This window comes from Aulonocara sp. 'chitande type north' Nkhata Bay, linkage group LG12 (assembly GCF_057382095.1).
Source record: "Aulonocara sp. 'chitande type north' Nkhata Bay isolate Kocher_YH1m ecotype deep benthic linkage group LG12, A_spYH_male_GT1.1, whole genome shotgun sequence".
NCBI lineage: Eukaryota > Metazoa > Chordata > Actinopteri > Cichliformes > Cichlidae > Aulonocara > Aulonocara sp. 'chitande type north' Nkhata Bay.
In genome coordinates, this window is record NC_141355.1 from 13,832,828 (window position 1) to 13,845,333 (window position 12,506).

The 12,506-nt window shown below is 42.2% G+C and overlaps 1 protein-coding gene across 2 annotated transcripts in view; it reads right to left on the reverse strand.

Annotated features, from left to right (window-relative positions):
• Positions 1-2: 2 nt before the first annotated feature.
• glt1d1 (glycosyltransferase 1 domain containing 1) overlaps positions 3-12,506 on the reverse strand; it is a 36,386-nt gene continuing 23,882 nt past the window's right edge. Inside the window, exons 7-12 of one of the 2 annotated variants that reach the window (XM_086313655.1) lie at positions 6,133-6,231; positions 5,465-5,514; positions 3,305-3,348; positions 2,742-2,862; positions 2,144-2,242; positions 3-438 (exon numbers count right to left, since the gene is read on the reverse strand). In XM_086313655.1, the coding sequence (XP_086169781.1) occupies positions 292-438; positions 2,144-2,242; positions 2,742-2,862; positions 3,305-3,348; positions 5,465-5,514; positions 6,133-6,231 (560 nt within the window). In that variant the 3' untranslated portion in view covers positions 3-291. The remainder of the gene's footprint in view (positions 439-2,143; positions 2,243-2,741; positions 2,863-3,304; positions 3,349-5,464; positions 5,515-6,132; positions 6,232-12,506) is intronic. The other variant, XM_086313654.1, reaches the window with a different exon arrangement.

Consider the following 12,506-nt stretch of genomic DNA (forward strand, 5'->3'; position numbering starts at 1 on the left):
AGAAACGTGATAATTTTTTAGATCGATAACCATTTAATATGCAGAATGAATAATCACAGTATCCATGCCTTTATCATAATTAAACCATAAATAAGAGTCCATCATAAATGTCATATGTCTTTGGTTTAAAGCACTCTTCGTCATAATTTTCAGTCAGGTAGTAGAGATAAAACCGCATTGTTATGCAAACGAGCATAATTATACCTGTGCAACAAAGAGAGACTAGTGTCGCGCTCTTCTTCTCTCCTGCTGAAGCCCCTGAGAAAGTTTACAGATTGCAGTTTAATGTGCTCAGTGCAAAGTGTCCACCAGTCGCTGGTAAGTTTCTCTCTCCTGTTTCACGCCGTGACGCTCTTCCACGTAGAGTTTTCCATTCCTCACCACTCTCTCTCTCAGCTCGTGATCTGACAACAGCCTCTGAGATTGATGCACAAATTCCTGGCAAGGATAAAGGCAAAATTAGTCTCATTCATTGCCAAATGCCACTTGAAGCTTGCCAGTGAAGGTGCCTGGAGATATTTTTTAAAGCATAAACGATAATCCAAAGCACAAGAACAGAACTCAGATAGAAGCCTGTGCACTGATTAGCAAATACTTCAAAAGTGTCTTTACATAGCCAAAGGATGGAGATATTTGTGGCTCCATATCTAAATATGGATGCCCAACAGACCCCCTTTTTCTATCCTAATAGCTGCCACCTCTCATTTGCTTATGTAAAAAGAGAAAAACAAACAAAGTGATACAGTTAGAAAAAAAAGATACTGTAGAACCAGTCGTGTTGGGAACATGGCGAAGAAAAGACAAGGATAAAAGAGCAACAGTATAAAAAAAGGGAGTAATAACACCATCACGTATTCATAGAAATGAGGTCCATCAACTCAGCATTCAGAATCCTAGTTTGCTCATCTGCTGGCCCAGCAGCCTGTCAGAAGCCTCCAACAAAATGAAGTCAAAGTGCCTTGAAGTGTTCTTGCAACATGACAGCCAACATTCACTGCTGCACTGAGCCAATGGGCACACAAAGTTTTAGCCACTGCCAGTCAGCAGGCCATTTTGCTTTACTTCACTTCAAGTGATGTGATTATGTCTGGAGAGGCTCTTGGTGGGAAACAGCTCTTCTGTATGGACATATGAGGGCTATAAATCCTCACAGCAAAAGGATTAAAGCTCAACTTATGAGAGGCGCGCTTATATTCACTTCACTCTTGGTGCAAATTACAGAGCCCGACAGGACAGGCCATTTTTCCTCTTTAAAGCTCGTGAGTGCTTTTGTGTTTACTTTGCTCGACACATTTCTTAATACCCACACTCCTCATGTAATTCCATCTTGAAGAACAAGAAATACTGTCAGTGGAAAGAATAAGGAAAGACTTTAGCGTGCGTGAAAAGTCCTGCACGGGAGCTACTGCAAAGGCGGCTCAAAGACTAGCACTCTCTGCCCGTCGGTCCTGGCCGAGGTCCTTGTTTATCCGGTCCAAGTTGCTGCAACCATCTGTGTGAGCTTCCTACCAGCAGCTCAGTGGAGCACACGTGCAGGGAGGAATTATCCCCACCATTACAACAACATCACGCTACAGCATGATCTTGACAATACAACGCTTAAACCCTGCCAATTGGCCTTATCCTTTGTTATCTCCCATTGCATTAAACCTCATTGAATATCAGACTGAGCAGTTCTCATGGGGGATTACTTACTTTCCACCTTGCTGCTAATTGTTGCATCACTATGCGGTAGTATAGTATCTTTGTTCTCTCCCTAAAGGGTGCACTTCTTTTGATTCTAATCCAAGCACCAGAGGAAACATAAAATAAAATATAACACAAGGAGGGGCCTTTTGTTATATTTTACCTGCTCAGATTGGACTCGTGATAAAACCACTACAAAGTTTACAAAATGATGTCAAAAGTTTCTGATTAAAACTGTGAGACTTATGCAAGGAGAGGACATCAAACCCTCCAGTTGTTCTCAGTCAGTGTGTCGGTACTACTTAATGCGGTTGTGTACTTTTCTGGTCAGCTGAGGTAAAAGGAGTCCCTGTAGCCCTGGCAACAGTTTATCCTCTCTGTAGTCCATAAACACAGTCATTATGTGTATGGACTACAGCGCTTAGCTTAACTACAGAGCTGGTCAGCCAATATATACCTGAGGAGAAGAATACAGAAGGCCGGTGACCTCATGCTGCACCACAGCTGCGTTTCCTGGAATGTTTCTAGCCAGCACAGGTACCCCGAGATCAATGGCCTGGTGAAGACAGAAAGCATAAGTCAAAGGCAAAAGTTTCTTGTTTATCCTGTCATTGTTAAGAAGCAGTCACTCGAGCATTTCGGATGGTGTACAGCGCCGCCATTCTGTGCTTCGGTTCACTTAAAGAATTAACAATCTGTGCAAGCTAATACCTTGTTAAGTGAAACATGCTAACAAACTAATAACACTTTAAGCCTACTGTGGATTGTCTTAATTGCCTGTGTTTAAAAAAGATTAAGAGGATTTGCTCACTCAAGAATGGGAAGATTGGAGTCAAGCAATTAATTTGGGTAATTGTCCCAGAAGTGTCCAGATAGCATTGTAGCTGAACAACAAACAGTGCAGAAGATTCACGTGGTTTAGATTAAAAAGCAAAAGCTCCTCTGTAAGATGCCTTGATAGATCAAACTACCATTACCAAACTGTTATTCTTGTCAATGTTGGAACATCGTGCTGCCCTGCCGTCCAATTACCCACCATCCTCAAAGATGTTTACCTCCAAGATGGCTGCTGACATGCCCTCTGAAACAGAGCTGTTGACCACAGCGAAGCACCTTTTCATGGCAGCATGAAGCTCCTGTTGGCACCTCTCCTGGGCCAAGAACACCCCTGCTGTTCTGTAAAAGCAGTGGCAAAACTCAGTTCTGTGTGACTCAGGGCTCACAGAGGCGTGAATGATGCTGAACAGCAGTGACAAGCTCAGGCAAGGAAACACAGCTGCACTGTTTGTGACATGAACGGAGCATCCAGGTAAAGTCTTAAGCAGAGAGGGCAGCTTCCTGCCGCAAAAATCTCTGTTGTGGTGAAGCCCTGTGGCGAAAAACTGAAAGATCGGCGGAGACTTGAGTGTGGGAGGACAGATAATAAAAAGAGGACCTTGGCGCTCAGCTCTATTTTGCATTCTGTTCACATTATGTTACGATACATGTGAGCTGCGTTTGTTTTTCAATGCACCGCATGAAAGAAGCACAAAGGCAGGCAAGTCTGAAAAGATGGAACATCACAGCAATTAAACAGACAAAACTGACGGTTTGAACACAAAGAAAGCTGAAGGCCTACCTTTTAACAACCGTTTCTACTTCAGCAGAAAGAACGGGATCAATCTGAAAAACAAGAGGCAAAACAAAAATGACCGAAACATGTGCAACAAAATTTCTGTTTTTCTTTTTTATTAAGGATACCTGCAATATCCTAATTACTGGGATATAAAATATCGAATGACACAATTAAGAACTTCTAACAGGAGAAAATCATTCTCAGGAAAATCCTGCATTTTCAGAGATTGGGGTCAGGGTGGGCAATCTGATTAATTGCAATGTGGGATTTATGTGCATTAGCCTGTCCACAGAAAAGTCAAAGCATAGCAATGTGGGTCAAAGATGCTACTAAGCAAGCTGCTACATTTTTCTCATTTTATTTTATAGCTCACAAAATGGCTTCATGAAATTATTTTTTAAGATGTATTAAAAAAGAAATGCAGTTTTGCATCCTGGAGCGATCTGGGATTCTGCAGGAATTATAAAATAGCAGGGGTCGGATCAAGATGATGAAGATACTGGCAAAAATACACGGTTTAAGCCCAACCGGCGCTGTCTCATAGTGAGCCCAAAAACAAACAAACAACAAAGCTACGTCATATGGCGAAAGCTTCAGTGTTCCTGTTCATTCTAATAAATCTGTCATACCTTTACTGATGTTTGAGAGAGATATAATTAGATTTCATTTTTGCTCTCAGCAAATAAATAAGGTGAAAGCCTGCTATCGTTACGGGAGATAACGTTCCCTTTTTGGAATTGTCCAGATTTATTTTACTCTGTAATTTACAGCCCATTTACAGAGAAGTCAGATGTGTCATCGCTGACAAACTGACCTGAATTTTCCTCTTAATCACAGATGCTGCAAAGCCACAGCGCTTATTACTTGAATGAAGTAGCGATACTGATTTCTGTGATGTCAAGACAGCCTGAGCGAGGGATGTCTCATTCCACCTCCTCTTCGCATTTTTTAGATCTTTTTCCTTCACTTCGTTTAATCTGTTCAACACTGTTCCACAAAAAATATATAATCCTTAAATTAACACAGCTGAAATCTGGCTGTCACACGAAAACATTTTTAGTATAAAATTAATATCTTTCCATTTCTTGAACAAACATGCCTGTGATTCAGACGTGTCACGATGAATCACATGTTTCTGCTTCGACTGAACCGTTTCATCAAACAGCAGCAGCAGCAAAGCCTCGTGAAAAAAGCAAGAAGCGGCAGTAAGACGGTGCATACAAGCCCGTGGCCATGCCTAATTGAGTTGGTTCTGTGCAAAGCTAAAGCAGAACATACCTTTTGCCTGAGACCACTGTTTGAAAGAAAGAACAGATGCTAAAGTACTGTACATTGATGCCGTATCAAAGTCGGGTGGGGGGGAGAAGAGAAGATGAAGACATGCAAACAGAAAACAATGGGTGAGAGAAAAACAAAGAACCGAGGCTGCTGCTGTTCTCTGGGATATGACAAGAATTTTAACATAAAACTGCAACCTGATATTTTTTTTAAAAGAAAAAAAATTTAACATAAATGAATAAAAAAACTAATTTGATTGTGTGACTGACTAGTTGATTGATGCACGAGGTTATTCACGACAGGGTTTGAGAGTTCAATTGCTATTTTCCACTTATTTATTTGCACTGTTTGACATGAAGACACACAGCTTGTACCTGAGCACTTAATGTTTTCAGGGAGACACACAGCACAGAAACATGATAACATGTGACAGGGTGGCAAAACCTGTAACTTGTGCTCCCCGTACACGTGCAGATACATATTATGAGGATTAAAATGAGTTTGCTCCACTCCCACACAGGTCATTAGTAAAAGCCCAGTAATGTCAAGCAGGTAATGCCAACCCCCCCCCCCCCCCCCCCCCCCCCAAAAAAAAGAAACAAAACAACTCAACCACCACTATAGCTGACCCCTTCCCCAGTATTCAGAAGACATTTCCTTCCAGCACTGTCCGTTAATTCCAGCATAACAACTAAAGCCTGTATGTCTGCTCTATCCAATTAGGATAGGCTGCCTCAATTCCCGGGGGATGTTTCTAGGTAATTTCAGCAGTACACAGAGTGACAGTACGGAGGCACATGGCAGAAAAGGGAAAAAACAAAAACAAAAGCATACACACAAAGAAACAAACAAAACAAAACTGGTGCATAAGAACTGTTTACTTACCTTGGGTCCAATAATGACTAACACATTCAGCAGATTTTCACAATGCCACTCTGAAAAACATTAAATATAACTGGTGATGTAAAAAACAATACTGCAGTTTGTTTTTGTGTGTGTTTTTTTAAATGAGCAAGTTGTCAAAAGAAGTGAGGCTGTTCTTGCACAGATTCCCACAAGCTTGTTTAATGCACGACACTCGTGGACAGTATGTGTTAATTCCAAGAACGTGCATGTGAAACTTGAACCGTGTAGCTCTCCTCAACATTAATATACAATGTTGACGCCCTCTAGTGATGTCTCATCACAATAACTGTGTGCTGTGAAAGTCACAGTATATATGGGGGGTTGAAAAAGAAACCACTCGTGTTAATTAGAGGCAAAATATTAGGTACCTAATAAGACATACAGGATATCCACCAAAGAAAGAAAAACCATAAAAACCATGAAGGCAAGACCTGACAAAATTAGAACGAGCTGCCCCGCTGCACTGTACAAACACTTTTTCATGCAGCTTACATAATCATATTTACTGGTATGTATTTCTAGTTTCAATAACGGGTTGGGTCTGAGTGCTGATCTCGTCGCCACTTCATGTTATACACATGCATTTCATAGCAAGCACAATGAAATGAATTCAACAATATAACATAATGAATAAAATCACAGCATACTTGAAAAAACCTCCACCAAATAGAGGGGGTCTTTGACTCTTCTGAGGCCACAGACCAATAGGAAGACACGCAGCTCATCCACATGCTCAGTCCTCACACCTGGAGAGAAGCCAGACAAATAGAAAGACAGCGCCACAATATCAAAACACTGCATAATGAACATCCCAAGTACATCAGCAGATAATGAAAGCAATACATCAACCAAGGTCACGAAGAAAATAAGACAGCGGTGACTAATGTGCTCACACAATTCTCTGATCAGGAGGGAAATAGTCTGCTGAAAACACTGGAAGGTCGCACCCTAATCAGTGTGTAATGCAGCATCATAACTACACACTTTGAATATTTGGGTGACAATTTGCTCACTGATCAGCTCTAATTAAATAAAAAAATTAGCCGGGCCAATATCGAGCTGACATCAAACATCTGAAGAATTAGGCTTTAACTGCAATGCTGTGGAATCTGCTCCTCTCAAATATCATCCGGCTATCACATTCAATCCAGAGATTATCAAAAACTGGCAGGCACACAAACGTGCACAATGCCAGCAGCTACTCTCGTGCACCTGACCTGGCAAAGACAGCAGCTAAAAGTCCTGACCCTATTACACAACCCCATCATAAAGGCAACACACGACCTAGCCTGTAAGTCTCAGACCTCACATTAGTCAACAAACCTTTCACTTCAAAAGTACAACTACACTGTACTCGCCTTCGAGTCGAGGCGAACCAAAATTACTGTCACAACTGCGTGGTATGTAATGGATGACAGTGGAAATAACAGAAGAATATACTATATTGTTACACAGCTACTCTTAGTCTGGGGCATTCACATATACAACTAAATTCATTTTTTGTTTTCATATAGCACCAAATCATAATAGCAATCACCGCAAGGCACAAGATATAGATCCTATAATAATACAGATAAAACCCCATCAATCAGGTGACCCCCTATGAGAAGGAGACAATGGGGAGGAAAAACTCCCTTTTAACAGGAAGAAACATCTGGCCGAACCAGAGAAACAGGGAGGGGCACCCATCTGCTGCGGGAAAGGTCAGAGATTCATACTAACCCATGATTAATGGTTGTTAATAGTGATGTATAAACACATAGATAGTAAAAGAGGTCCCCAGCAGCCTAGACCTATTGCAGCACATTTAAGGGACGGTTCAGGGTCACCTGATCCAGCCTTAACCATAAGCTTTATAGAAAAGGAACGTAGTATACAACATCAGTAATCAATAGCACTTAAATAACATTACTGAAAATGTTACAACAAAGCAGTACAAGCACAGTACAACAAAAGTGAGTACTAATTGAGAGACACACAAGCCTGTAATGACTGATCTGTGATTTCCTGTTATTCCTGTTAACTGCATGAAGTCTGTCATGCATGGGGAACTGAAAAATGTGACTGTGAGATGGCACAAAGGTGTGAAATGACACACTAAGACTGGTGACTAATGATCGTCCTAATATGCCGTCATGCACTGAGCAGTGCTTGTGCAGTTATCTACTTGCATAGCGACAGACTTGGCACTGGGGTTATTTATTAATGTAGACCAGACCATATTGGAAAGATGCCATTTATACATGACAACACAAATGCCAAGAGTTACACCAAAATCCTGGCGAGTATTTCTATCGTTCATCTGTTTGAACAGGACTGTAGAGAAACAGATCCCCTCGAAAAAAAAATTTAAAAAGCTGAACACACACAAAAAACTCAAATAAGTTTGAGAATTGAGTATTTGTCATAAAAATCAAAGTTAGAAATACAAAATGCTGAAAATGTTTGCCCTTGTGCAAAATTAAAGTAATACAGCTAGATTTTGCAATGATTTAAGCGATAGCACTAGGATGTACCTACTTCTTTTTTTTTGTGTCCCGTTTGGATCTTTAGCCATCAGAATTGTTGTCTTAAGGCCAAGAAAGATGCCAAGCGGATTTATTTTACCAAGTGGATCATCATGGCCTTGCCATATTGGTCCATTTGATTGACCTTTATTAAAATTATGAATTTATTTTATTTTCAGTTGCTACAAACGGGACAGACATGACTGGGGGATAGGACAGGGAGAAAGAATGAAAGAAAGAGAGGGAGAGAAAGAAAACCAAAGGGGAGAAGAGACGGTGAGAAGGGGGGAAGAAAGAAAAAAACAAACAAACAAAACACCTGGGTCACCTGTATGGAGAAAAAAAACAGAAGAGAAAGCAAACAACAAAGAGCAACATAATAAAAAAAACAGCACCATCACAATAAACTAGCTAGCAGTAGATATCAGTAGATACTAAATAATAAACGATATTGTGCAGCACGCAAGATAGACAGCGCACAATGTGCTTTGAGGCAGCAGCCAAGAAAGCTGTAGTCCGCGTCTGTGAATACCCGTGTGTACACCTGTGTGTATACCTGTGTGGATCAGCATGCTTGCATTCCAAAGGTTTCTCCATGTAACGATCTGCTAGGGAGTGTGGGGAGCCACAGCCCCGTCCTCCAGGGTATGAAGCAGGTATGGAGGAGATCAAAACTCCAGACATCCAGAGGCCCCCAGAACACAAGAGACCAAGGAAGACCAACAGAGGGGCAGCCGCACCACTGTCCCAGAAAGAGCTGAGGAGAGTCCCAGATGAGGGCTCACTCAGCAGCCGCGGAGCAGAAGCCAGGGGGAGTTGCAGTGACGCGCCCGTGAGCTCCGCCGGCCGCCAGCTGTGCCTGAGTGACCAAGCCCCAGGCCGAGAGGCCGGGGGCACCCCACCTCCGAAGTGGCCCGAGCGAGCCCCAGGCTCCAGGCCCCGATAAGCGGCCGCCAAGGAGTGAGCCGGTGTGTACCCGGACGCCCATCCCCAGACACAAAGAACCACCAACGCACCGACACCTGAGGGAGTCCGCCACTGGCAGGGGAAGTGGTGGTGGGTGGAGATAGGCCTCCAAACCTTGGAGGGCCTGAGATGTACCTACTTCTACTGTATATATAGTCAAACCCAGGAAGTAGTGGTAACAGTTGGAACAAAGCTGTTCCAAAATTAAACCTGAACTAACATTATGGACTTTTCCTCAGTGTTTCCATCAGTGCTAGGTACTTCTTGGATGTCCTTGCTAGACTTTGTATTGTGTTCAAGGATTGTTTCCTGTTTTAGTCTGTTTATTGACTAGAATAAAACAAAATGAACAACATTCTTGACAGAACAAAATGGAGCTCAAGGACGACTCAAACTCGTGAGTTTACACTTTCAAATCATTTTTTAGCTTACTGAGGTAACTGACGTCACACTCTGTTGTCTCGATGCATGCTCAATCATGCAGGTTACTAAATCCCAGAAAGTTGATTCTGTTCATCTGCACGTAACGCTTTCAGTACATTTCATCACTCACACAAATGACTTCTTCAGTGACTTCAGCTAACTGCAGTTTCCCCAACTATAAGACAGGCAGGGAGGTCCGTCCTCCTCTGAACTGAGGAGAGGGCTTACCGATATATCTTTCACCATGTCACAATGCTGTGATTGTTGCTTTTCCTAACTCTATGTTAATGGTACTGATCAATTGTCACGATAACGCCAAGTAAATGATTATAAAAAAGCCCATTGTTAGTCTGTGGAGCTAGTTTCAGTCACTATGCACTGTTTATAAGTTTGGGGAAACCTGCAGTCAGCTGAGACTGTAGATGTCACTTGGATGAGTGAGTGAGTGATGAACCCACTGAAAACAAAACATCCAGATGAACAGAATCAGATTTCTGGCATCCATATCCAATTCTAGTCTGTGAGGAGAAGTGTCCGTCACAGCCACATACTAAGCAGATTACTGTTTAAAATACAACAAAGCTCCCTTTGTAAGCAACGATCTGACTGCAGAAACATCCATCCATCTATGGCTCCGTGTATGCACTGCGACCATAGCTGGACTGGCCATTGAGCATACCGGGCAATCGCCCGGTGGGCCGCTGGCGATTTTTTGTTTTTAATGGGCCGATCGATTTTCTTTTTTTTTTGGAAGGGTATAAATAATGAAAGGTGTTGGATTGGCCAATTGGTCATGATCGACTCTGGGCTGGACCAATTATAGCCGAGGAGGTCGGATGCACCCTCCCCCTTGTTTAGCAATCTCATAGACGAACTAAAGAAAATGGAGAACAAAAAAAGGAAAGGAGGTGCAGAAAAAATTAGGGCCAAAAAGAAACAAGCCCTTCAGGCAGACGCTGCCAAATGTGTAAAAATAACTGAATTGTTTGGCGGTAGCTATGGCATAGCTTCCACAGATTTAGCATCATCAGCAAGTGGTGGAGGCCAGCAGGTGGATAAGGGAAAGGGGAGGCAAGAGGAGGAGAGACCCGAGGCGGCCGCCGGTCATAGTGGCAGAGGAACTGAACTTCAGGTAAGAAGTTATGACCTGCTGTCTATCTGTGTCAGATATAAACCAAGTTTAGTTGTAGTTTGTTTTCGTTGTGCTGACTTTTTACAGTCGCTTAGAATAACTGGTACTGCGTACTAGCTAGCATGACGGAGTTTATATACTGCTGGGCGGGTGCTATGAAGTTACTGATAGTAAATTTTATTTTATGCTTAAGGTTAGTTTCTCAAACTCTTCAAAATCTTAACAAATTGTGCCAATCCTTACATGTTGCACCAGGCTGATTTATCATCAAAAGTGGAGAAGTCTGTGACAGAGGAGACAGAAGAGCAGCAGAGAGAGATGGAGCAAGAGAGAGAAATAAAAGAGCAGGAGAGAGCGATGGAGATAGAGAGATGACTTTATGTCATCCATGAGGGATGCATTTGACATATGTTTCACATATTATAGCCCAACAAGTTACTTATAGCAATTTAAATACGAGCAATCAGTTTTTGGCAAATACCGGAAATCAGTTTTTGGCAGACAATCACCTTTTGGGGCGATCGTGGCTCAAGAGTTGGGAGTTTGCCTTGTAATCGGAAGGTTGCCGGTTCGAGCCCCGGCTTGGACAGTCTCGGTCGTTGTGTCCTTGGGCAAGACACTTCACCCGTTGCCTACTGGTGGTGGTCAGAGGGCCCGGTGGCGCCAGTGTCCGGCAGCCTCGCCTCTGTCAGTGCGCCCCAGGGTGGCTGTGGCTACAATGTAGCTTGCCATCACGTGTGTGTGACTGGGTGGATGACAGGTTGTGTAAAGCGCTTTGGGGTCCTTAGGGACTAGAAAAACGCTATACAAATACAGGCCATTTACTTTTGGCACAACACCGGCTATTGCAGTTAATAATACAACAGCTTCTTGCCATTTTTTGTGTTTCTTTTTATCGCTGTGTAACTGAGTTCAATTGAAAGCCTGCATGCACTAGTACCTCTTGCCACAAGTTCCCAGAATCCTTTGCGGTTTTACCCCTGAATGACGTCACATTTTTGGTGGGCCGGTCTCTAGTCAAAATGCCCGGGCCAATTTTTTGTCCCAGTCCAGCCCTGACTGCGACTAGCTTCAACCAAGGAGATGACCCTTCGAGGGGTATTTGTTCATCACGCATTTGATCTTAAAAAAAAAAAAGTGTTGGACAATGTCAAATTTTTAACTGACTGTTGCAACAAATTTAATGTTAAACATTCGTAAAAAATTACAGTTTATCCTGAGAGGAATGCTAACATCTGTGTCAACCTTGTTGACGTTTGTGGCTTTGAATACATTCTCTACTTTAGAGGATAGAGGGGGAGTCAGAAGTCTGCCAAAATCATTAGGATGAGTAAGAGAACCCTGAATGTCTGCATTTTTTACCAATCCATCAAATAGACGTTGGCATATTTTCCAGCAGAAAGTGCAAATTTTGACCTGCTGGTTACACAAAAAGAATTCATAGATTATTAAAGTAGGTTTGATGCTCTGGGGACCATGACTATATACAAACAGCTGCGGGGAAATCTATCCAAAAGCTGAATGGACTGCCAAATGCAGAGCAGAAAGTCTCGTGAAAAGAAGATTTAGACTTTATCGACATTGATTTTTGAGCCTTTATGTCAGAGAAGACTGTGGTTTTATGCAAATTTAAAGCAAAGCTGGTACAATAGCAATACTTTAGGGGTTGAATTTGAAAGAATAAATAAAATTACATTACTTTCTGCCATCAGTGGTAAATAATGGTATAGTTGGCCACAGAAAATTGACAGAAAAATCATTTTTAATCCTTTAATCCTTATTGAAACAACCCAAAATGCAAAATCACTGCTGCTGCGAAAACCATTTTGGCAATGGTGTTACCAATTCAAGCCAAATCTTTAAAATTTTTTTTTACAAACTCTGCCCAAGTTTAAAGAAACAAAACAAAAAAAGTGAAAGAAATCAAACCACAGAGCACCAAGCCTGTGGTTGCAGTACAGTGACACTCGAGTGAAATCCCCTGCTGCCAGAT